Source organism: Macaca mulatta, chromosome 16 (genome assembly GCF_049350105.2).
Source record: "Macaca mulatta isolate MMU2019108-1 chromosome 16, T2T-MMU8v2.0, whole genome shotgun sequence".
Classification (NCBI taxonomy): domain Eukaryota; kingdom Metazoa; phylum Chordata; class Mammalia; order Primates; family Cercopithecidae; genus Macaca; species Macaca mulatta.
The window spans coordinates 84,610,408-84,634,315 of record NC_133421.1 but is presented as its reverse complement, the minus strand read 5'-3'; the positions used below and the strand labels follow the sequence as shown (position 1 = coordinate 84,634,315).

The 23,908-nt window shown below is 57.3% G+C and overlaps 1 protein-coding gene across 15 annotated transcripts; it reads left to right on the top strand.

Annotated features, from left to right (window-relative positions):
- The first annotated feature begins 278 nt into the window (after positions 1-278).
- Positions 279-23,761, top strand: HID1 (HID1 domain containing). Of its 15 annotated transcripts, none has more exons than XR_013407199.1 (20): positions 279-448; positions 9,211-9,360; positions 9,906-10,076; positions 10,739-10,852; positions 11,485-11,591; positions 11,836-11,952; positions 14,228-14,450; positions 14,537-14,593; positions 15,420-15,560; positions 15,708-15,798; positions 15,992-16,143; positions 16,251-16,329; positions 18,511-18,675; positions 20,238-20,465; positions 20,861-20,967; positions 21,426-21,506; positions 21,858-21,935; positions 22,149-22,240; positions 22,437-22,595; positions 22,867-23,761. XR_013407199.1 is itself a non-coding variant. In XM_015120291.3 (19 exons), exons 1-19 carry the CDS (start codon positions 383-385, stop codon positions 22,928-22,930), a joined length of 2,364 nt encoding a protein of 787 aa, XP_014975777.3. In that variant the 5' UTR covers positions 279-382; the 3' UTR covers positions 22,931-23,761. The 15 variants fall into 15 exon arrangements, 5 of the variants coding, with proteins under 5 accessions (XP_014975777.3, XP_014975776.3, XP_077828801.1 ...); XR_013407200.1 differs by having other exon boundaries at positions 21,848-21,935; XR_013407201.1 differs by having other exon boundaries at positions 21,738-21,935.
- The last annotated feature ends 147 nt before the right edge of the window (positions 23,762-23,908 follow it).

Here is a 23,908-nt window from a genome sequence, read left to right as displayed (position 1 = left end):
CGAGGGGGGTTTTGGGCCCTGGGGACTGCGTGGCAGCGAAGGAGATGGAAGCGGAGGCGGGTACAATGCTCCGACGCAGAAGGAAGAGCGCCGAGGCTCCGGGTGGGAGCTGAGAAGGCACCCAGCGTGCGGCGGCGCTGGGTTGGAACCACGGACTCCGCGGGTCTTCGGCGGCGGGCACGGCAGGTGCAGGAGGCGGACCCACGCGGGGGCGGGGCCTGTCGGGGCGGGGCAGCGAGGGGCGGGGCCGACGCGGGCCGTGGGCGGGGCGCGCCGCTAGTCTCCTGCGAGAGCCGCGGGGGCCGCGGACCTGGAGCCGGAGCTGAAGCCGGAGCCGGGCTGGAGTCGGGGCGGGGGCCGGGCCGGAGCGGGCTCCAGCGCCATGGGGTCGTCCGACTCCAAGCTGAACTTCCGGAAGGCGGTGATCCAGCTCACCACCAAGACGCAGGTGCGCCACGGGGGCCCCGGCCTCCCCATCCACCTGCCGGGCTGGGGGCTGGGCAGGGCCGGGGGTACGCGAACTTGGCTCGCCGGGAGATGGGGGACGGGCGGGCCCCGAGCGTGACGCCAAGGCCAGCGCCGGAACGGGACCCTGCGGCCTGTACCTCGAAGCTCCATTCCCTGGCGCTAGTCCCCCACCCTCAGTCTCCTCTCCTGGGAACACCCCTCTCCCCGAAGCCGCTGCTGCCACCTTAGGCTGACGTGTGCCTACTCCCCGAGCCGGCGACACAGCTGTCCGCCTCCTGTCCCGCCCCCCGGCGTCCCCAGCTTCGCGTCTCCAGCCTCCTGCCGCCCCCACCCACCCATCCACCGTCCGCTCCCCTCCCTGTCCCTCATTGCCCGCGGGTCCCGGACGCACAGTCCCGGTTGACTCAATACAAACAAAGCCTGGCTGGCGCCCGCCCCGGGTCAGAAAAACAGCTGGTGTGCGCGGCAGCGGCCTCGCTGGGCCCTGGTAGATGCCCGTGGGCAGGGAAGGCCCAGGTCTTCCTGGGAACACGCAAAGAGTGGCGGGCAGCGAGGCAGCGTGGCAAGGGGCCCTGTCCCCAGGCCTATTGAGCACAGCCTCCCAGCTGGGGACCTCTCCAGGGGCCTCCCCGCGAGGCCCTGCGAGGGAAAGGCTGTTAGCCTGTGTGCTCTGTTCTCTGGCTCAGGGGTGGGAACCCGCAGGATGGCCCTCAGGCAGCTGGTGAGGGGCCTAGGGACCCTCCAGCCTAGTCCGTGCTTTTAACTCTCTGGTGAGTCCACAAGTGGCCCAATGGCCACCTCCTTGTCCCCAACACACATCACCTGGCCCCAGCAAGACTTCTTGTCTGCCCACCTCTTCTCTCCTGGGTTTTTGAACCAGGCCACTCTGGCCACAGAGATGCTCAGCCCTGGCTCCCCATGTCCCCCATATTCAGGGGACTCAGGACCTGCTGCCATCTGGGACCTTCCTCTTTCCTGGTTCCCCACCTCCTGCTCTCCGGAGCTCTCTCTTGCTGCAGGCAGAGTGGGATGGAGGAAGCCAGCTCCCACGGCCAGCTGATCACAGCTCCAGGGGCCAGACCTTGCTCCCTCACCCGCTTCCCCACCCTGGAAGGGTCAAGTGCGTAGCAAATGCCCAGGGCCTTTGGAGAGTCCAACCTGGGCTGAAAGACTCTTGATAGAAACCAGACCGCACTTCACTCCCCACAGCTCCTGGGTCGTTCTGGAGCTTGGCTTTTTTAGGATGGGGTTTTCGTTCTGTGGGTGGCAGGGAAGGTGGCAAGTGGGCTAGCCCCTCAGTGTAGGGCTGCAGGGAGAGGAGCGGGGAGGCAGGGAGGAAGGGAGGCTCCCATGTTTAACTGCCTGGAGAAGAAGCACCTTGCTGGAGGATTGCGCTTTGGGCTCGGCAGCTGGGGTGCCTTGCCAGGCCAGTGGGGCCAGCTCAGCAGGGTACCAAAGGCTCTGGAGTGGCCTAGATTCCTACCTGCTCAGGCCTTTTCCCCAAAATACTGTGCTTTTCCCCAAAATACTGTATCCCTCTTTCTTTCCCTGGCTACGGCCCTATGATGGGCCACTTGAGATGGTGCTGTTCTGTTTCCCAGCTGAGGACAGTGAGTGGCCTTGGAATAGAACCTGGTTAGGCTGGAGATCAGACCAGCCTTCCGGAGAGCACTAGGTCCTGTAGGCGGGCGGGGGCCTGGGATGCCGGGAGGGAGAGGCCCTCAGCGGCTGAAGCCTTGGACTCTGTGTAAGTGACCTGGCTTGGGTGGCTTGAGTGGCTTGGGTGTGAGGACCAGAACCCAGACGGTCATCACTGACCTTACCACTTGGAGTCTCCAAGGAGATTCAGGCCAGTTGTCCATAGGATGATATGTGGTTCCAGGCTCTTACAGGGTGTGGCTTGGGCAGCAGACAGGCCGACCTAGCACCTCTTCCCGTGGCCTGGGCCTGTGTCCCTGCTGCTCCACCTTCCTCGCCTTCCTGCCCTGCATCCTGTTTTCTTCCTGCCCCACCGTCCAGTCCTGGGTCAGGCCTGACCCTGGTCCTGAGAGCCAGCCGCTTTGGCTGTTTCCTGGTCCTTCCTCATAGTAGGTGGGGCTCTGGAGGGAGACATTCCCAGACTTGGAACCTTCTCCCAGATCCCGCGTGTTTGGAATTCTCTGCTGTAGGCCGGATGAACCTGGCGGGTGAATATTTACACGTGTATACATGTATGTGTGTGGAAATGCATGGTGACACAGTCCTCCAAGGCAGGCTTACCAGGCTCGAGTACTAGGGTACCTTCCCCCTGCACACTTGAGAGTCAAAAGATACAACTGCTCCCCAGGTCTGAGTGGGGGTCTGGTCTGAGCAGGGGCCTGGAAAAGCTGGGTTAAGAATATCTGATTTTGGGGGGCTGGGCTCGTTGGCTCACGCCTGTAATCCCAATACTTTGGAAGGCCGAGGCAGCAGATCACGAAGTCAGGAAATTGAGACCATCCTGGCTAACACGGTGAAACTCCATCTCCACTAAAAAAAATACAAAATATTAGCCAGACTTGGTGGCGGGCACCTGTAGTCCCAGCTACTCGGGAGGCTGAGGCAGGAGAATGGCGTGAACCCAGGAGGCGGAGCTTGTAGTGAGCTGAGATCGTGCCACTGTACTCCAGTCTGGGTGACAGAGCAAGACACTGTCTCAAAACAAAAACATCTAATTTTGGGCCAGGCACGGTGGCTCACGCCTGTAATCCCAGCACTTTGGGAGGCTGAGGTGGGCGGATCACCTGAGGTCAGGAGTTTGAGACCAGCCTGACCAACATGGAGAAACCCCACCTCTACTAAAAATATAAAAATTTGGCCAGGCGCGGTGGCTCAAGCCTGTAATCCCAGCACTTCGGGAGGCTGAGACGGGCGGATCACGAGGTCAGGAGATCGAGACCATCCTGGCTAACACGGTGAAACCCCGTCTCTACTAAAAAATACAAAAAAACTAGCCGGGTGAGGTGGCAGGCATCTGTAGTCCCAGCTACTCGGGAGGCTGAGGCAGGAGTATGGCGTAAACCCAGGAGGCGGAGCTTGCAGTGAGCCGAGATCCGGCCACTGCACTCCAGCCTGGGCAATAGAGCGAGACTCCGTCTCAAAAAAAAAAAAAAATCTGATTTTGGCCAGGCGTGGTGGCTCATGGCTGTAATCCTAGCACTTTAGGAGGTGGAGGCAGGAGGATTGCTTGAGCCCAGGAGTTTGAGACCAGCCTGGGCAACACAGCAAGACCCTATCTCTAAAAAATAAAATAAAATAAATTAGCTGGACTGGGTGGGGTGCACCTATCGTACCAGCAACTCAGAGGCTGAGGTGGGAGGATTGCTTGAGCCCAGGAGTTTGAGGTTACAGTGAGCTATGATTGCGCCACTGTACTCCAGTCTGGGCAACGGAGCAAGACCCTGACTCAAAAACAAACAAAAGAAAAAGAATAAGGGAAGAAGGATACCTGGTTTTCCACCAGAGTAGCTCAGTTTCTGTGACCCTAGAAGCAGGGGCCTGCCTACCTCCAGCAAAAACACTTCCTTCGAAGATCAGGTATTAGAAGCTTCCTTGGGCTGGGTGGAGGCCAACTGGGGTCATTAAGGTAGGCCCCGAGCCATGTATCTCGCATTAGAAGCCTAAGGGGCCTCCGTGACCCTGACTAATGCCTGTAGCATCAACTTGGCCTGGGCAGGTGATCACCAAATCTGAATGTCCAAGCCACAGTGGGACCAGGAGAGGAGGCCCAAGCTGAGGAAAGAGGGAGGCAAAGTTCTGTTCCTAAAGTTCAAGGCTGGGATCTGTCGTGGCTGGAATCTCTCCTCTGCTTCCAGAATGGGCTATTAAGTCTCTTTCTTCATTTTGGATTTAGTCCCCCAGTGATACTGCCTGATGAACTAGGTCAGAGGTCATGCCTGCTTGTGCTTAGTTGCTGCCCTTTGAAGGGGGTAGTAGCTGCCTGGGAGGTGGGAAAAGTGTCAGGGATGGCAGCTTCCCGGAGGCGCTCCCAGATGGCTCTGTGGGTTTCCTGGGATGTCCTTCCTTGCCCCACCATGGCATTGGGGTGCCATGTCCCTGCACTCCAGGGAGTGCCAGAGGGCTGTCCTGGCTGAGGGCCCAAGGGCCAACAAACCCCAGCCCCAGGGCCCTCCTTTAGCCTTTGTTCCTCTCCCCCAGTGAAGAACTGGCTCTACCAGTTCTGGGACTGAGAATCATGGCCACATGTTACCCTGCAGCTCCCTGGGGTGGGGTGGGGGTGTCTGCTCGGGGAGTGGGCTGGGGTATGCCTGGACCTTGGTGAGGCATGCGACCCCAACTCTGAGTTTGGAGAGGTCCACTGGTGCTCAGCCCTGCTCTGTGGTCAGGCTGAAGGGGTCCCCAGGACTGAGCGCAGCTTCGGTGGAACAGACATTGGCTGAACATCTGCCATATGCTTTACCGGCAAGGTCAGGGATTGACAGGGCTTCAAAGCACGTGCACCCAGACTGTGGAGGCAGGAACTACGCAGGGTGGGGGGAGGGGTGGGGCCGGAGGTTCCCAGGTGGGAGCAAGCAAGTCTGGGGCTCTGGGAGGCTTCTTAGAAGAAGTAGCTTCAGAGAACAGAATTATTATTATTAAATATTTAGAGACAGGGTCTCAGTCATGTACGCTGGAGTACAGTGGCATAATCACAGCTCACTGCAGCCTTGAACTCCTGGGCTCAAGCGATCTTCCTGCCTCAGCCTCCTGAGTGGGACTACAAGTGGGCTGGGACTACAAGTGCGTGCCACTACACGTGGCTAATTTTTTCTTTTTCTTTTTCTTCTTCTTCTTCTTCTTTTTTTTTTTTTTTGTAGAGATAGGGTCTGTTACCCAGGCTGGTCTCCAACTTCTGGGCTCAAGTGATCCTCTCGCCTCAGCCTCCCAAAGCACTGGGATTACAGGTGTGAGCCACTCTGTCACTGAGGCTGGAGTGCCGTGGTACGATCCTGGTTCACTGCAGCTTCAACCTCCTTGGGCTTAGGCAGTCCTCCCACCTCAGCCTCCCAAGTAGCTGAGATGACAGGTGTGTGCCACCATGCCCAGCTGATGTTTTTTGATTTTTTTTTTTGTAGAGATGGTATTTTGCCATGTTGTTCAGGCTGGTCTCAAACTCCTGGGCTCAAGCAATCCATCTGCCTCAGCCTTCCAAAGTGTTGGGAGTACAGGTGTAAGCCACCGTGCCCAGTCATTATTATTATTACATTTTTTATTTTTTCGAGACGGAGTCTCACTCTGTCGCCCAGGCTGGAGTGCAGCGGTGCGATCTCAGCTCACTCCGCCTCCCGGGTTCAAGTGATTCTCCTGCCTCAGCCTCCCCCAGTAGCTGGGATTACAGGCATACGCCACCATGCCCAGCTAATTTTTGTATTTTTAGTAGAGAGGGGTTTTACCATATTGGCCAGGCTGGTCTCAAACTCCTGACCTTGTGATCCACCCACCTCGGTCTCCAAAGTGCTGGGATTACAGGTGTGAGCCACCACACCTGGCCTATTATTATTATTGTTATTACTATTATTATTTTTGAAATAGAGTCTCACTCTGTCGCCCAGGCTGGAGTGCAGTGGTGTGATCTTGGCTCATTGCAGTCTCCGCCTCCCGAGTTCAAGCGATTCTTCTGCCTCAGCCTCCTAAGTAGCTGGGACTACAGCATGTACCACCACACCCAGCTAATTTTTGTATTTTTAATAGAGACGGGGTTTCACCATATTGGCCAGGGTGATCTCAAACTCCTGACCTTGTGATCCGCCTGCCTTGGCCTCCCTAAGTGCTGGGATTACAGGCGTGAACCACTGCGCCTGGCCATTATTATTTTTTTTTTAACAGAGTCTTGCTCTATTGCCCAGGCTTGAGGGCAGTGGTGCCATCACAGCTCCCTGTAGTCTTGACCTTTGGGGCTCATGGGATCCTCCCACCTCAGCCTCCTTAGAGGTTGGGCGGGCCCACCTGGTGAATTTGTTTTTATTTTTTGTAGAGACAGGGTCCCTACAATAACCATGTTGCCCAGGCTGATCGTGAACTCCTGGGCTCAAGCAATTCTCCCACCTTGGCCTCCCAAAGTGCTGGGATTACAGACATGAGCCACCATGCCCGGCCCCAGAATTATTTTTAAACAAGATATATATTGTTTTCTGATGATAAGAGTAACGTGTATGAAGTGCAGACGTGTGGTGGTAGCAGCGACCTCAGGTTTTATTGGCTGTAGGATTTCAGAGAAGGAAGAAAGCCGTGTTGGAGAAAGCAGGAAGGGGTCTTGCCGGAAGTGATACTTGGAAGGAGCCGTAAAAGGATGGGCCTGAGGAGGTGCATGTGCCTTGGACACTCTGGTCCCTGAACATTCAAGAGTAGAAAAATAGTAACGTGTTCTTACAGAAAAACATAAAGAAAAATATAAAACCATGCAAAGGGAGAGTTGCTATTAACATTCTGGTTCATTTTCTTCTTTTTTTGTTTTTTTTTGAGACAGAGTCTTGCTCTGTCACCCAGGCTGGAATGTAGTGGCACGATCTCAGCTCACTGCAAACTCCGCCTCCTGGGTTCAAGCAGTTCTCTGCCACAGCCTCTTGAGTAGCTGGGATTACAGACACCTGCCACCATGCCCGGCTAATTTTAGTATTTTTGGTAGAGAAGTTTCACCATCTTGGCCAGGCTGGTTTTGAACTCCTGACCTCGTGATCCACCTGCCCCAGCCTCCCAAAGTGCTGGGATTACAAGCGTGAGCCACTTCGCCCAGCCTATTCTAGTCTTTTATTCATGTATAATTTAAAATGAATTGTGACCATCCTAGAGGAGGTTTTATATCTTGTGTGTGTGTGTGTTTTTTTTGAGATGCGGTTTTGCTCTTCTTGCCCAGGGTGGAGTGCAGTGGCATGATCTTGGCTCACTGCAACGTCTGCCTCCTGAGTTCAAGTGATTCTCCTGCCTCAGCCTCCTGAGTAGCTGGGATTATAGGTGCCTGCCACCACGCCTGGCTAATTTTTTGTATTTTTAGTAGAGACAGGGTTTCACCATGTTGGCCAGGCTGATCTCAAACTCCTGACCTCAGGTGATCCACCCACCTCATTCTCCCAAAGTGCTGGGATTACAGGCGTGAGCCACTGTGCCTGGCCATCTTGTCTTTTTTTTTTTTTTTTCCCACATAACAGTGTAATCATTTTCCATTTGTTAATATTCTTGGAAAACATGATTCTGATGGCTGCATAATATTCACTTGTATGGCTTTGCCTTCATTTTTTAAGCCTTCTCCAATTGTTGTTTATTTAGGTTGATTCCAACTTTGCACTGCTATCAACAATATACATGCTCCCGCGTGCACATCTCTAATGATTTCTTTTGGAGAGATTTCTAGAAGTGAAATTTATGATTCAAATTAGTTGCCTTCATTGCCTAGATGACTGCCTAGATGACTCGAAGGGCATATATATGTTTTTTTTTTTTTTTTGAGACGAAGTTTTGCTGTGTCTCCCAGGCTGGAGTATAGTGGCACGATCTCGGTCCACTGCAACCTTCGCCTCCCAGGTTCCCACAATTCTCCTGCCTCATCCTCCTGAGTAGCAGAGATTATAGGTGCCTGCCACCACGCCCGGCTAATTTTTGTATTTTTAGTAGAGACAGGGTTTCACCATGTTGGCCAGGCTGGTCTCGAACTCCTGACCTCAGGGGGTCCACCTGCCTTGGCCTCCCAAAGTGCTGGGATTACAGACATGAGCCACTGTGCCCGGCTGGGCATGTGTGTTTTTAAGGCCTATTGCCTCTGTGGGAATGGATTTTGGAATATATTGTTGTGGGGAAAAGGGAAAGAGGAGAAGAGAGAACAGCTCAGGTGAAGGTAAAGAGAAGAGATGGCAGGGTGGAGTCCTGGGGTAGTAAATGCAGGTGTGTGTGTGTGTATAACATACACATGTGTATGCATGTGTGTCTGTGTGCATGTGGGTAAGGCATGTTTCTGTGAGATCTTGGTTGAGTGCTGGGCTGAGATTTGGACTTGTCCCAGCAGGCAGTGGGGAGCCCTTGAAGGGCTCTGGGTGAGGAAGCAGTGCCTGTGGCAGTGGTACATGCAGGATGCCACCTTGGTGCATGGGTGGGCAGCAACGTAGAGGCAGGATTGAAGGAGGTGGATGTGAAGGCGGGAGCCCTGGCGAGGGCAGCCTGAGCTGCAGCACTGGAGGTGGGCACTGAGAGGAGCGAGTTGGGGTCCGAGAGCCGCAGAGGTGAATTGACCAGATGTGGCAGCTGTTTTGGGTGTGCTGCGAGAGGGTAGAGACTGGAGGCCTGTGGCGGGCAGCCTGGGTGACTGGGGACGGAGTACAAGTTGCCTTTGGTCTTCTTCCCATGGAGAGAGGGCACAGTCTTGACCTGGATCCCCAGGCATTTGACCTAATGGTGTGGCCTGGGGCTGTGCCGAGGTGCGAGGTCAGCCTGCCTTGTCAGGGGAGGATGGTGACTTAACCAGGGTCACACAGCCCCTCAGGGGTGGTGCTGGGCTTTGGCTGACTGTGCCTAGCTGACCCCGACCATGCACGCCCAGTGTCTGCAGCCTGACTGTGCTATCCAGGGGTTGTGGTGGCTGAAGGATGTCCCCCACCCATGTGGGAAGGCTCTGGGACCCCAGCTGGTAGGGGGACTCTGGCTTCCCTCTCGGGGTCTCTCCTGGTCACAGGTTGGGCAAACTGTGGGCCGTCTGGCCAGTTGTTGTATAACTCTGGACCCTTGGTCCCCCGACAGCCTGTGGAAGCCACCGATGATGCCTTTTGGGACCAGTTCTGGGCAGACACAGCCACCTCGGTGCAGGATGTGTTTGCACTGGTGCCAGCAGCAGAGATCCGGGCCGTGCGGGAAGAGTCACCCTCCAACTTGGCCACCCTGTGCTACAAGGTGAGGGCTGCCCAGTCCCTCGCTGCCACTCTTCCACCCTCCCAACCCACAGCAGGAGAAGGCAGGCATATCCAGGACCTCCCGACCCCCAGGTCCGGGCAGCCCTGTGGCTTCACCCAGCTCTCCCACTTCTCTCTCTGTGGGTCTCCTCGCTGGGCGGAGGGACCATGGCAGCCGCCATTTATGGGGGAATCCTCCGGGCCACATCTAAGTGAGCACCTTCTATAGATCGGTTCATTCAGCTCCCCCTGTGGGGTGGGTACTGCTAGTGTCGCCAGTTTATAGATAGGGAAACTGAGGCTGGGAGACTCACTTAGCAAGGCCTCAGCCATCCAGTGATGACCTGGGCCCTGGCTGTCCTGATGCTTCAAGCTGCTCTGGCCTGTGTCCCCATCCCGCCAGGCTGGCTGACCCCGACTCCAGGTGGCTCCTCCGCCTGTGGCCCCACTGTCTCTCCTCTGCAGCCTGGATGCCCACCTGACCCCAAGTGCCAGGGTCCTCTCCCCACCTTCCAGCCTGCCCTCTGCTCCTGCCTGCCCCCACAGGCCGTTGAGAAGCTGGTACAGGGAGCTGAGAGTGGCTGCCACTCGGAGAAGGAGAAGCAGATTGTCCTGAACTGCAGCCGGCTGCTCACCCGCGTGCTGCCCTACATCTTTGAGGATCCTGACTGGAGGGGCTTCTTCTGGTCCACAGTGCCCGGGGCAGGGCGAGGAGGGGTCTGTGGGCCTGGCCAGGGCTGGGTGGGAGGCAGAGTTGGCGTCACAGGGAGAGCGCCCTTCAGGGCCGGCCATGCTCCTCCAAGCCTCTTCTGGGATTTGGGAAGTGTGGGGGTGGGGCCAGTGGGTGCTGCTGAGGGATGGTGTTCACGCCACCTCCTTGGGCCCTCAGTTCCCCTCCCATGGGGGTTTCTGTGTCCACAGTCCGGAAGAAGTAGGGTGTGGAGAGAAGCTGAGAGCCAGGGGTCACCGGGCAGAGGTGGGGGCAGAGGAACTGGGCCCTCTGAGGGCCGGAGAGGGACTGTACTGTCCTCTCTCCCCCACACCACCTGCCCTGGGTTTATCTCTGGGTGAGGTGCCGAGGGATGCAACACAGCGATTCCTAGCAGGGCTGAGACTCTTGATGTTGGGGGTTGCTGCCCAGTCCCCACCAGTTGGTAGGGGAGTTTCCCTTGCTGTTCCCGGCCAGGCTCCCTGCTCTGCCCCACTTCTGCCTTGGGAGGTTTGGGGCAACCAGGAGTCCACTTCCTGTCCTTTCATTCCTCTGCCCATGGGTGCCTGCCTGGGCTCAGCCCCTGTCCTCTACCACCCCGTAAGCCCTGGGCCACCTCTCCCTGGCCAGCTATCACTGAGGCAGCCTGTGGGTGCTGTGTCCCCAGCAGGGAGAAGAGGATGATGAGAATGCCAGGCCCCTGGCCGAGTCCCTGCTCCTGGCCATTGCTGACCTGCTCTTCTGCCCGGACTTCACAGTCCAGAGCCACCGGAGGAGCACTGTGGTGAGGGTCCCCCAGTCCCCCACCCCCAGGCAGAGCAGGCTCCGGTCCTGGGTTGGGGCCGGGCCAGTTGAAGTTCCCTTGGGCAGATTGCACTGGGGGCCAGGGGGGTCCAGGAGAGCTGAGCTGCCTGGCACGTGTAGGCCTGGGTGGTGACTGGTACAGCTGGAGGGAAGCCAGCTGGGGCTGGCCCTGCCTGCTGCATTCGGATGGCTGGGCACAGACACCCATTGTCTTTGCCTGCCCAGGGTGGGTGGGGTGCAGGGCTTGGACACAGGAGGCCCAGCCCTCTTGCTTCCTGTGGCGTTATGGACTTCACCTTGAGTTCTCTGCCCACCCCCAAACCTGCGGCACCCAATCCCCTGCCCCTCCCTCCCTCTCTCCCTGTCCCATGCTGGACTGAGCAAGTGAAAGAACCAGTGTGAGATGAAAGAAAAACGAGCTTTCAAGAGGCCTAAGAATATTCATTCCTGCCCTTGTGCATGAGAACCGGGCCATTTTGAGGACCTGTCTTTAAGAGAATGGGGGGTCTCTGCCCCATGGGACTGTGCGAGGCTCTAGGTGGTAGGGTTCTGACCCAGGCTGCTGTTCACCTCTCGACCCCTAACCTGGCCTCTTCCTGGCCCTGTCCCGAGGACTCGGCGGAGGACGTCCACTCCCTGGACAGCTGTGAATACATCTGGGAGGCTGGTGTGGGCTTCGCTCACTCCCCCCAGCCTAACTACATCCATGATATGAACCGGTGAGCTTTGCCCAGGCCCAGAGCCCTCTTTGCAGCTGGGCCCCGGGCCTGGCCCCCACATAGCTCAGAGAGAGCCCATGGGCTCTCCCCAGAAGACCGTCCTCACCTGTGACCCGACCTTGGCCTTACAGGGGTCAGCAGGGGTCACTTCCTTCCATGGACCTGGACTGGGGCGCTAGGCTGGGTGGGCGGCACCTCCAAGAGGGAACTGGGATTCTAAGGTTCCCCCCTTCCCCCCTCCAAGGATGGAGCTGCTGAAACTGCTGTTGACATGCTTCTCCGAGGCCATGTACCTGCCCCCAGCTCCGGAAAGTGGCAGCACCAACCCATGGGTTCAGTTCTTTTGTTCCACGGAGAACAGGTGAGGTCCCGCCTTTCTGCGGCTCTCCTCCCTCTTATTCCAGGCAACCCAGAACTGAGTCCACTCGCCAGCCCCGGGTCTCGTTTGAGGGGAGGTGCTGCCCCCTGGTGGTAATAAACTTTAATTTACCAGCAACACCTTACACCAGCCCCTTCAGTCTCTCTTTGGAGTCCTGGACAGGACAGAATCTGGGGGCCCCTCAGTGATCCCTCCCTGGGTTCTCCATCAAGAGCCGCCTGTCCAGTAGAAATAGGATGTAAACCACGAGTGCAATTTTAAAATTAAAAAACGTTAAAAAGTAAAATTGGGCCAGGCGCGGTGGCTCACACCTGTAAGCCCAGAACTTTGGGAGTCCAAGGTGGGCAGATCACCTGAGGTCAGGAGTTTGAGACCAGCCTGGCCAACATGGTGAAACCCTGTCTCTACTAAAAATACAAAAATTAGCTGGGCTTGGTGGTGGGCGCCTGTAATCCCAGCTACTCAGGAGACTGAGGTACGAGAATCACTTGAACCGGGGAGGCAGAGGTTGCAGTGAGCCGAGATTGCGCTACTGCACTCCAGCCTGGGTGACAAAGTGAGACTCCGTTTCAAAAAATAAATAAATAAATAAAATTAATTAATAATATATTTCATATAACCCGATATACCCCAAACTTTAGCATTTAACATGGAATCAGTATATAACATTATTGAGCTGTTTTACATCCCCCCCTTTTTTTTTTTTTTTTTTTGATATGGAGTCTCGCTCTGTCTCCCAGGCTGGAGTGCAGTGGTGCGATCTCGGCTCGCTGCAAGCTCCACCTCCCGGGTTCACGCCATTCTCCTGCCTCAGCCACCCCAGCAACTGGGACTATAGGCGCCCGCCACCATGCCCGGCTAATTTTTTTGTATTTTTAGTAGAGACAGGGTTTCACCGTGTTAGCCATGATGGTCTCAATCTCCTGACCTCGTGATCCACCTGCCTCGACCTCCCAAAGTGCTGGGATTACAGGCGTGAGCCACCGCGCCCGGCTGGCACATCCCCCTTTTCTTTTTTTTTTTCTTTTTTTTTTTTTTTTTTTGAGACGGAGTCTGGCTCTGTTGCCCAGGCTGGAGTGCAGTGGCCGGATCTCAGCTCACTGCAAGCCCCGCCTCCCGGGTTCACGCCATTCTCCTGCCTCAGCCTCCCGAGTAGCTGGGAGTACAGGCGCCCGCCACCTCGCCCGGCTAATTTTTTTTGTATTTTAGTAGAGACGGGGTTTCACCGTGTTAGCCAGGATGGTCTCGATCTCCTGAACTCGTGATTCGCCCGTCTCGGCCTCCCAAAGTGCTGCGATTACAGGCTTGAGCCACCGCGCCCGGCCCCCGCTTTTCATACTAAGTTTTCAGAATCCAGTGTGTATTCTGCACTTATAGCAGGTCTCAGTTCCAATCAGCCACATTCCAAGGGCTCGACAGCTCCTTGTGGCTTGAGGCTGCTGTGTGGGATCCTGCAGTTTAGAGACCGGGTTGGGGTGTATGTGTGACAAATACCCCGAAGGGCAGGGAGGCCCAGCCCACATGAGGCACTTATGGACTGTGGGGGACACGTGAGCATGGGGCGGGGGGGCTGTCACACGTGTCACATGGCAGGGTTGAGTATTTGAGCAGGTAGCTCCCATGGGGAGCTGTGTTGGCCGCATAGGGTCAGTGCCCAGCAGGTGGCGGTCAACCTCCGCCTTTCAGACTCTGGTCCCTACATGACACGCCTTATTCAGGTTTCCTAGTCTTCTGCTCAACCTTCCACCCTACTCCAGAAGAGAAGGCAGCCAGGCAGTCCCCTCCACCAGCCATGGTCAGAGGCTGGCCAGAGCTTTTTTTCTCACCAGCCTTATCAGGCAAACTGCCACCCTTTGTCCCTCACTTAACCTCTCTGGGTCTCAGCTTCCTCATCTGTAAGACGAGCAGCTTGAACCCTGACATATCTTGAGTCTGAGTGGAGTCATTCTGTGGCCTGGGAACTGGTTGGCTGAGCCTGGGCTCTGCTCCCCGAGGGGAAGCCCGCCTTCTCCATGGGCCTCCAATCCCATCTCTGAGGCCCTGAGGGAGGGTATCTGCCCCTTTAGACCCTAAGGGGTATGAATGTGTCCTACTCATGGTTCTGGGCTTCCCCCACCCACTCTTTCCAAGCCACTCCCTGGCCTGGCGCTAAAATGCTTGTTGAATGAGGCTGATCCTCCCATGTGACCAGAGGGGTGTGGCCAGGGGGCTGGGCCCCGGTGGAGCCTCTGCAGCCTTGTCCCCTCTCCTGCTGCAGACATGCCCTGCCCCTCTTCACCTCCCTTCTGAACACCGTGTGTGCCTATGACCCTGTGGGCTACGGGATCCCCTACAACCACCTGCTCTTCTCTGACTACCGGGAGCCCCTGGTGGAGGAGGCTGCCCAGGTGCTCATTGTCACCTTGGACCACGACAGCGCCAGCAGTGCCAGCCCCACTGTGGACGGCACCACCACTGGCACCGCCATGGATGATGCCGATGTAAGCATGGGAGCATGAAGGGCAGCTGCTGGGGCTGCGGGTGGCCGGGAGGACGCCTGCTTACCACGGGCTTCTCCTCTTGGCAGCCTCCAGGCCCCGAGAACCTGTTTGTGAACTACTTGTCCCGCATCCATCGTGAGGAGGCAAGTCCATTCCCCACAGTGGCTTTGCAGGGGGCGGGGGGATGCAAGTGAGACAGGGATATGGGGGATCCTGACCCCTCCATGAAGGAACCATGCTCTCTGTGGGCTGGGGCCACCCCAGATGAAATATTGGCAGGGCTGTGAGGGTTTCAAGGTGCAGGAAGGGCTGATGGCCTCACCTGGGTAGAAGTAACTGGGAAGGCTTCTAGGAGGAGGTGGCTGATGTCATTTCAGAGGTGGTGGGGAGAGAGGGGAATGACAGTGGACAAGGGCTTCAGGCCAGGCAGTCCCAGTTCACATGTCTTGTGATCTTGGTTGTGAGGTGCTTGAACTCCCAGAGTTCTAACTTCTGCAGCTAAAACACAGGACACTAGCTGCCTTCTCACCCCAGCTGGTGGCAGGTCTCAGTAAATGACACAACAGTGGAATGCCCCTCGAGTGTGATGGGGTGATGGGGGAGTATTTTGGGGAGGGGTAGAAGGATGAAATCTGTCAACCATGAGTCTAAGGTGGGCAGGGACGAGGTTGAGGGTGTGCATGTGTGGGAGCTCACTGGGAGCGGCAGCCTTGCTCAAGGGGTGCACAGCCCAAGGACAGAGAGTCTGCAGTCTGGTGGAGGGGCCAGGGCTGTCCACACCTATGAGGGACTCCGTTTCCTGAGGCATCGCCCCAGGACAGCTATGGATGATAGCATCAGGGCCCTCGGTCTCTGGAGGTGGGATCTGGCGCTGGGGGAAGGAGGAGGCATTTGTGGGGGGCCTAGGCTGGGAAGTTGGAGCTGTGGGGATCATGCTGGACAGGCCCGCTGCTCTGTCCTCACCCCCAGGACTTCCAGTTCATCCTCAAGGGTATAGCCCGGCTGCTGTCCAACCCCCTGCTCCAGACCTACCTGCCCAACTCCACCAAGAAGATCCAGTTCCACCAGGAGCTGCTAGTTCTCTTCTGGAAGCTCTGCGACTTCAACAAGGTGGGCCAGCCTCGAGGGGCCCTGCAGGAAGATGGCGAGCAGCTGCTCCAATAGCCCAGGGGCGGGGACAGTGTCAGACTGAGGGGGGTGGGGCAGAGCTGCCCCTCCCTCGAACTCAGCCCACTTGGTCCCTCCCCGCACCCCCAGAAATTCCTCTTCTTCGTACTGAAGAGCAGTGACGTCCTAGACATCCTTGTCCCCATCCTCTTCTTCCTCAACGATGCCCGGGCCGATCAATGTAAGACCAGGGTGGGGTGGGATGCTGGGGGCTTTCCTGGTGGCGAGGTGGAGGGCCCGCCATCTGCCCTGCCTCCCAGGAGCTCAGGCCTGGCACTCTAACCTCCCGGGAGGGAGGCCCCCAAAATGGTCCCTGTCTGGGCCCCTCCCTCCCCCTCCCACCCGAGTGACCCCTCCCACGTCACCTGCCGCAGCTCGGGTGGGCCTGATGCACATTGGTGTCTTCATCCTGCTGCTTCTGAGCGGGGAGCGGAACTTTGGGGTGCGGCTGAACAAGCCTTACTCGGTTCGCGTGCCCATGGACATCCCAGTCTTCACGGGGACCCACGCCGACCTGCTCATTGTGGTGAGGGGGCTCGTGTGGCTGGGCCCAGCTGGTGCAGGGGCGGCGTCCTCTTGGCTGAGTCTGGAGGCAGCGGGGAGCCCACAGTGCCCCTGTCCCTCCTGGCACAGGTGTTCCACAAAATCATCACCAGCGGGCACCAGCGGCTGCAGCCCCTCTTCGACTGCCTGCTCACCATCGTGGTCAACGGTAGGGACCCGGAGCTCGCACTCCCTGCACTCACCACCAGGTGGTGCCAGGCCACAGACCAAACTGCCACCCGCTCCGGGGTTCAAGCCCCTCCAGCCCACAGAAAGAAAGCAAACTTGTGTGCCGTTCATAGTAGCCACATTAGAAAAAAAGGGTGACAACAATTTAATAATATGTTTTATTTATTCCACTGTATCCCAAACACCATCATCTCAACATGTAGCCTATGTAAAAATTACTAATGAGATATTTAATATTCCCTTCTCACACTCAGTCTTGTTGCCCAGGCTAGAGTGCAGTGGCGTCATCTCAGCTCACTGCAACCTCCTCCTCCTGGGTTCAAGCTATTCTCATGCCTCAGCCTCCTGAGTAGGTGGGATTACAGGCGTGTGCCACCACACCTGGCTAAGTTTTGTGTCTTTAGTAGAGTCAGGGTTTTGCCATGTTGTCCAGGCTGGTCTCGAACTCCTGACCTCAGATGATTCGTCCACCTCAGCCTCCCAAAGTGCTGGGATTACAGGCATGAGCCACTGCATCTGGCCTTTTTTCTTTTTTAAATTTTAACCATTTCTTTGACATCTGAAGGAGTTTAGCCCTGTTTATTGGAGCCATTGGTAGTCCAATAACACTTTTACTTTATTTATTTATTTAATTTTATTTTTTTTATGTTTGAGACAGAGTCTTACTCTCCGTTGCCCAGGCTGGAGTGCAGTGGCACAATCTCCATTCACTGCAACCTCCCGGGTTCAAGTGATTCTCATGCCTCAGCCTCCCAAGTAGCATGTGCCACCACGCCTGGCTAAATTTTTTTTTTTTTTTTTAGTAGAGACAGGGTTTTGCCATGTTGGCCAGCCTGGTCTCGAAGTCCTGGCCTCAAGCAATCTGCCTGCCTTGGCCTCCCAAAGTTCTGGGGTTACAGGCGTGAACCACCACACCCGGCCATATTTCATTTTATTTCTAATTATAGTGATGGGATCTCACTGTTTCCCAGGCTCATCTTGAACTCTTGAGCTCAAATGATCCTCCTGCCTCAGCCTCCCAAAGTGCTGGGATTATATAGGCGTGAACCACTGTGTCTGGCCTCTTGTGTGTTTCATTTGTGCAGCATACGCATTAGGACTAGTTGTGTTTCAAGCACGAAGTGGCCATACATGGCTGATGTCCACTGTGTTGGGCAGTGCAGGTTTGGATAATTGGAGTCACACAATATGGGGATGTGGAAGCCCCACCCTTTCTGCCTTTGCCATCCGTGTCCAGTCCCCACCCTCACCCAGCAAGGACTGCACACAGCTGCTGGGGAGAGGAAGCACAAGGAGTCAGGCTCCCTGGGGTTCAGGACCTAGCAAGGCAGGTGGCCAAGGGCTGGGGCAAAATGCCTTCAATGTGAACATCTTTTGGAGAGGATGGTCGTGGCTAGGGCCGGCTGGCCTGTCTGTGGCCTGGTTTAGACTGCAGGGTGGGTAGTGTGGGGTGGTAGAGGCCTCTAGCTGGGCTGTGATCTCTGGGGCCAGGACTGTCCCTTTCCCTCCTGGTTCACCCTCTGGCTCCATCTCACAAATCTCAACTGAGGCAGTTCTGAGAACACATTTGTGAACAAGACAGCCCCGGTCCCTGCCCTGCGGAGCCCTCAGCCTAGGGAGGGAAAATGACACAAGATAAGGAAGCGTGCAGATAGATCAGCGTGGAATGTCTGGCTGGGTGTGCCCCCAGGGTGGGGCCCCAAAATACATCTCTAGTGACATGACAGCTTGACATTCTAGAAAGATTTAAAGTCCTGAGTTTGTATCCTTGCACGATCATTTCATTACTGGGGAACTTGGGCCAAGTTTACAATCTTCTTTGAGCCTCAGTTTACCTATCTGTAAAATGGGGATGATCTTGTCTGTGTCCTGCCTCCCTCATGGTATGGGGGGACTGGCATGGGTGGGATGCGTGTGGCTGTGTAAGCAGGACAAGCCGTCTTCATAGTCGAGGGGTGAGGGTGAGGCCTAACTGCCTCCCAGGACTCTGCACGCAGTATGGCCAGTGTGGACTCGGCCTCTTGGGCCTTGGACTTCCTGGCTCTGCAGGGGTCAGGGAGGGATTGGGAGTAGGAGCCTGTTGTTCCACCCGGGCCCAGGATGTGCAGGGATGGCTTGGTGGGGCGGGGGGCCCAGGAGTGAGCTGGCCCCTCCCCTACAGTGTCCCCCTACCTCAAGAGCCTGTCCATGGTGACTGCCAACAAGTTGCTGCACCTGCTGGAGGCCTTCTCCACCACCTGGTTCCTCTTCTCTGCCGCCCAGAACCACCACCTGGTCTTCTTCCTCCTGGAGGTCTTCAACAACATCATCCAGTACCAGTTCGACGGTGAGGCACCAGCCTGAGGCCCTGGTGATCAGGGTGGCCAGTGGGCCTCCTTCCTACATAAGGAGGGCACAGCCCAGGAGGTGGCCTCTGGGAGGTGCTGGACTGCTTGCCTTCTGCCCCCAGTTCATTCATTCAGTGTACATTTATTGGGCATCTATAGTGTACCTGGGTGCAGGGGATACAGTGGGGAACAAAGCTTTGCTTCTTGCCCTGTGGAGCTCACAGCTGGGGCTGGAGGCAGGGAGGGAGGCTTCAAACAGATGATTACCCTCTAATGGACATCTGAATTTTTTTTTTCCGATGGCATCTCACTCTGTCACCCAGGCTGGACTGCAGTGGCGTGATCTTGGTTCACTGCAATCTCCTTCTCCCAGGTTCATGCAATTCGCCTGCCTCAGCTTCCTAAGTAGCTGGGATTACAGGCGCCCCCCAATATACCTAGCTAACTTTTTGTACTTTTAGTAGAGACAAGCAATCTGCCTGCCTTGGCCTCCCAAAGCACCAGAGTTACAGGCATGAGCTGTTGGGCTGGGCTTTCCCCTTTGTGGGATTTCACCATGTCAGCCAGGCTGGTCTCAAACTCCCTACCTCAAATGATCCGCCTGCCTCGGCCTCCCAAAGTGCTGGGATAATAGGCGTGAGCTGCCACACCTGGCCTGAAGTGTGATAAAAGGGAAGTGCAGAGTAGTAAGACCCTGATGGGCATCTTAGCAGCCTGTCTGCCCAGTGTCGCAGACACCCGGCTGCCTGCTGTCACTTCAAGCCTTGCCAGTCGTTAGCCCTGTGACTGAGGCACGTCACCTGACCTCTCCGAGCCTCAGTGCCCTCATCTGTAAGTTGCTCATAACAATGGTTCTAAGAGTCCTGGTCTCAGAAGGTATTGGGAAGATTGAGCAAAATAACCCCCAGAAGGCACTTAGCACAGTGCCTGGCAACTTAAAAATGATCAATTTTTATTATTGCTATGTCCAAAGTCGGTCAAATTTGCAGTGATCTCTGAGGGAGAAATAGGGGTAAGGTGGGGCAGGAGACAGCACATGCAAAGGCCCTGGGGTGGGATGTGGAACTGAAAGTGAAGAGTATGGCATGAGGCAGGACCAGAGATGGGGACTGGGGCCTGAGAGCTGGGAGAAGTCAGTGGTGGGGGATGGACGGCAGGCACACGCCACGTTATCCTCCGTGACTCCTCCTGGCCACTGTGCTCGGGGAGAGGCAGAATACTTAACAGCTGGCCTGCTGTGGACGCTGCCATGCTGGGGCCTGTCCTCCTTGCCAGGTGTTAGCCCTTTAGTGCTGGGTTGTGGAGGGGGACTCAAAGGCACTGGGGCAGGGGTGTTGTGGGGTGCTCTGGTCTGACATGCTGGGATAGCCATAGTGGGCACACATAGCCAGTGCCAGCAGCCCTGCCCCAGCACTCTCTCTTGGGCTCCCTGTACCATCTCCAACCCCTTGGGCAGACACCCTCCTGTCCTCCAAACTCCCCCTTCCAGGAAGCCCACCCAGATTGGACGTGGGGAGCTGGAGGGGGCCTCCCTGAGGTGAGGCATGCTCCCTGCCCATAGGCAACTCCAACCTGGTCTACGCCATCATCCGCAAGCGCAGCGTCTTCCATCAGCTGGCCAACCTGCCCACGGACCCACCCACCATTCACAAGGCCCTGCAGCGGCGCCGGCGGACACCCGAGCCCTTGTCTCGCACCGGCTCCCAGGAGGGCACCTCCATGGAGGGCTCCCGCCCCGCCGCCCCTGCAGAGCCAGGCACCCTCAAGACCAGCCTGGTGGCTACTCCAGGTCTAGTGCTAGTGGAAGGGAGAGGAGCGTGGATACCGGTGTGGCTGGGGGAGGGACACGGTCTCAGGGTGTCACCCCCATCTCTGGCAAATAGCGTGGCTTGTGTATGGAATCCGAGGGGATGGGGCTGGCCAACAGGGATGGGGGGAGGGTACTGGGTGGGCTTAGCATGTGTAGCTTGGTGTTGGGGGCAGAGCCTCAGGACGAGTGTAGACTCTGGAGGGATGAGCACAGGAGAGGGTGTTGCAATGATCAGACACTGCCTCTAGAGCCAGCGGAGGTTCCAGAGGGAAGCAGGAGTAAAACAAACACAAATAAAAAGTAAAGTGGGTGGAGGAAGGGCTAGAAGGGGCACTGTGGAGGGGGGTCCTCACTCCCACCTGTGCCCTGCCCAGGCATTGACAAGCTGACGGAGAAGTCCCAGGTGTCAGAGGATGGCACCTTGCGGTCCCTGGAGCCTGAGCCCCAGCAGAGCTCAGAGGACGGCAGCCCGGCCAAGGGGGTGGGTGATGGGGACTCCTGGAGCCAGGCGTGGCTGGCCCTTCCCTTCTCCCCTGGCCTCTGCAGTGGGGGCTGGGCCGGGGCACTCTGGGGTCACCTGCAGCAGAGGGGCAGACACCCAGTGCCCAGGACATTAGGGCCAGCGATGCTGACTCCCTTGGGGGTGGGGGCCTTTCACAGATCCCTCCCTTGTTTACTGGTCCCGGTGAAGCCCTTGGCCTTCAGACTTCTCATTCCTCCGCCTTATCTGAGCTGGCCTTTACCCAGCCTGCCCTGTCAGCCGCTGGCCCTAAACCTGTCACTAGGTTGGGCTGGGCCTGGGGCCTGGGGCAAAGGCTGCTGGGCTGGGCCTTCCCCTTTGTGGGATTTCCAGCTGCCAGTGGAGAGGGCTCATTGCCCCCCACTCTACCCCTCACCCAACCCTGCCATCCCTCACCCCTGTTCTTTTCTGGGGGCCAGGAGCCCAGCCAGGCATGGAGGGAGCAGCGGCGACCATCCAGTTCATCAGCCAGTGGGCAGTGGAGCCCAACGCCGGAGTGGGTGAGGGACCCCATGCCAGGCGAGCAGGGGCTGGGGTTTGGGCAGATGGTACAGGGGCGGGAGCTGGGTTGGGGTTCCCTGGCCCAGGGAAGCTCAGTGAGGATGGCAATGAGTCCGAATCGAAGGACCCTGGCGTAGCAGCCTGGCTCCGGCTCGGTCCTTCCGGCTGGTGACATCCCACGTGTTCGGCCTCTCTGGCTCAGTTGCTTCCTTTGTCTCCACTGTTGCCAGAGTCCCCAGCAGGATTAAGTCCCAGGCGCCCTCAGTGCTCTCTTCCTTAATAAATCACTCTTTCCGACTTCCTTCCCTGAATCTCATCCCCACGCCCTGTGTCTCCTGAGATCACGCCAGTTGCACTGGAACAGGGATAACTGCCGTTCCTGCCTGACCACGCTGTTGTGAGGGCTAAAGGCGACAGTCTCCCGAAAGGCACGTGGCACAGCCATGGCTTAGTGCGGAGCCATGGTGCTTGCCATCAATAACAATGAACGGTTCCGGGGTCCTGCTTGGTGCCAGGCTCGTGCTGCAGGGAGCAGGGGTGCTTTCTGCCTTGGGGAGCCTGTGGTTCTGGGTCAGGGTCAGGCTTGCCCTGCAGCCTCCAGGGGTTGCTTTCTCAGCCCCAGGAACCCCATCCCTCCCCAGGTCCTCTCCTGGAAGTCAAAGCTGCCGCTGCAGACCATCATGAGGCTGCTGCAGGTGCTGGTTCCGCAGGTGGAGAAGATCTGCATCGACAAGTGAGTCGGGCGCCAGCAGGGCCAGGGGGTGTGGGCGGGGCCGGGGTGTGGGCGGGGCCAGGGGTGTGGACTCTGGGCGGGGCCAGCCTAGGCTTAGGTGGGTGTATGATGGGAAGCATGGGTCTTGGGAGTCCAGAGTGAGCCCTGTGCTCCTCTAGACCACGTGAGTGTGCTGGAGACACCCCTCTCCCTGCAGGGGCCTGACGGATGAGTCTGAGATCCTACGGTTCCTGCAGCATGGCACCCTGGTGGGGCTGCTGCCCGTGCCCCACCCCATCCTCATCCGCAAGTACCAGGCCAACTCGGGCACTGCCATGTGGTTCCGCACCTACATGTGGGGCGTCATCTATCTGAGGTGGGCCCCAGGGGGTGGGGTGGTGTCCGCCTGAGAGCCTGCCCAGCAGGCCTCAGCAGGGACCTCAGCTCTGGGCCCCACCACCCATGGTGGACTTCATGTCAAGACAGTCAACTAAGGCAGCCTTGCCTGGTTGAGGGTGGCACCTGCAGCCCAGGGTGGGACATCGCGATGGAAAGGGTTGGCTTGGCCATTCCTGCCACCCAGCTCCTCCTGGTGACTTGTCTGCAAGGTGCCCCAGCACCTGGGTAACCCCCCACTTCCTCCACAGGAATGTGGACCCCCCTGTCTGGTACGACACTGATGTGAAGCTGTTTGAGATACAGCGGGTGTGAGGATGAAGCCGACGAGGGACTCAGTCTAGGGGAAGGCAGGGCCCTGGTCCCTGAGGCTTCCCTGACCCACCATTCTGAGCTTTAAATTACCACGATCAGGGCCTGGGACAGGCAGAGTGGCCTAGTCCTGAGTGTCAGGCCCCAGAGACCCCTGTGGCCAGGACAATGTGGACCGACTCTGATCTCCCTCAACCCCTAGGCTGGACTCACAGGAGCCTCATCTCCGGGGCTAAGCCCCCACCAGAGACCACTGCCCCCAATAGTCAGACTCCCCCTTTAAGACCTGGCTCAGTGCTGTCCCCTCAGTGCCCACCCACTCCTGTCCTGCCCAGTGCCAGAGGCAGAAGCCATCAGGTCACTGTGCCCTAAGGGGTTTGACCAAGGAACCATGGGCTGTCCCTTGAGGTGCCTGGGCAGGGTGAGGGGGTTATTCCAGCCTCCTAACCCGAAGCCAGCTGTTCCAGGCTCCAGGGGAAATAGGTGTGGCCAGGCTGCTCCTCGAGGAGGCTGGGAGCTGGCTGACTGCAAAAGCTAGGCTGGGGCACCTCCCGTATACTTGGGCATGGTGTGGGGTGGTGAGGGTCTCCCGCTGTATTCTCCTGGTCCGTGGAAATAGCCTGGCTCCCTCTTACTCAGTAATGAGAGGTAGGGAAGGGAACCGGGGGGAGCCATTTAGTCCTCCCTGCCCTGCCCACTGCCTGGATGGGGCGATGTCACCCCCTCATCCTTCCCCCAGCTCTGGCCCCTGGGTCCCGCCCCCCAACCCCCTGTGTCAGAACAATCTTTGCTCTGTACAATCGGCCTCTTTACAATAAAACCTCCTGCTCCACATTCTGACTTTGCAGTTGAGGCAAGGGGCCAGGTGTGGCTCTTGTCTTCATTGGAGCTGGGGACTCTGCACCTCAGAGGGCCCCCAGTGCATGACTGGGAACCAGCATTTGTTATTTTCTTGGGTGGGAAAGCAGGATTAGACCCTGT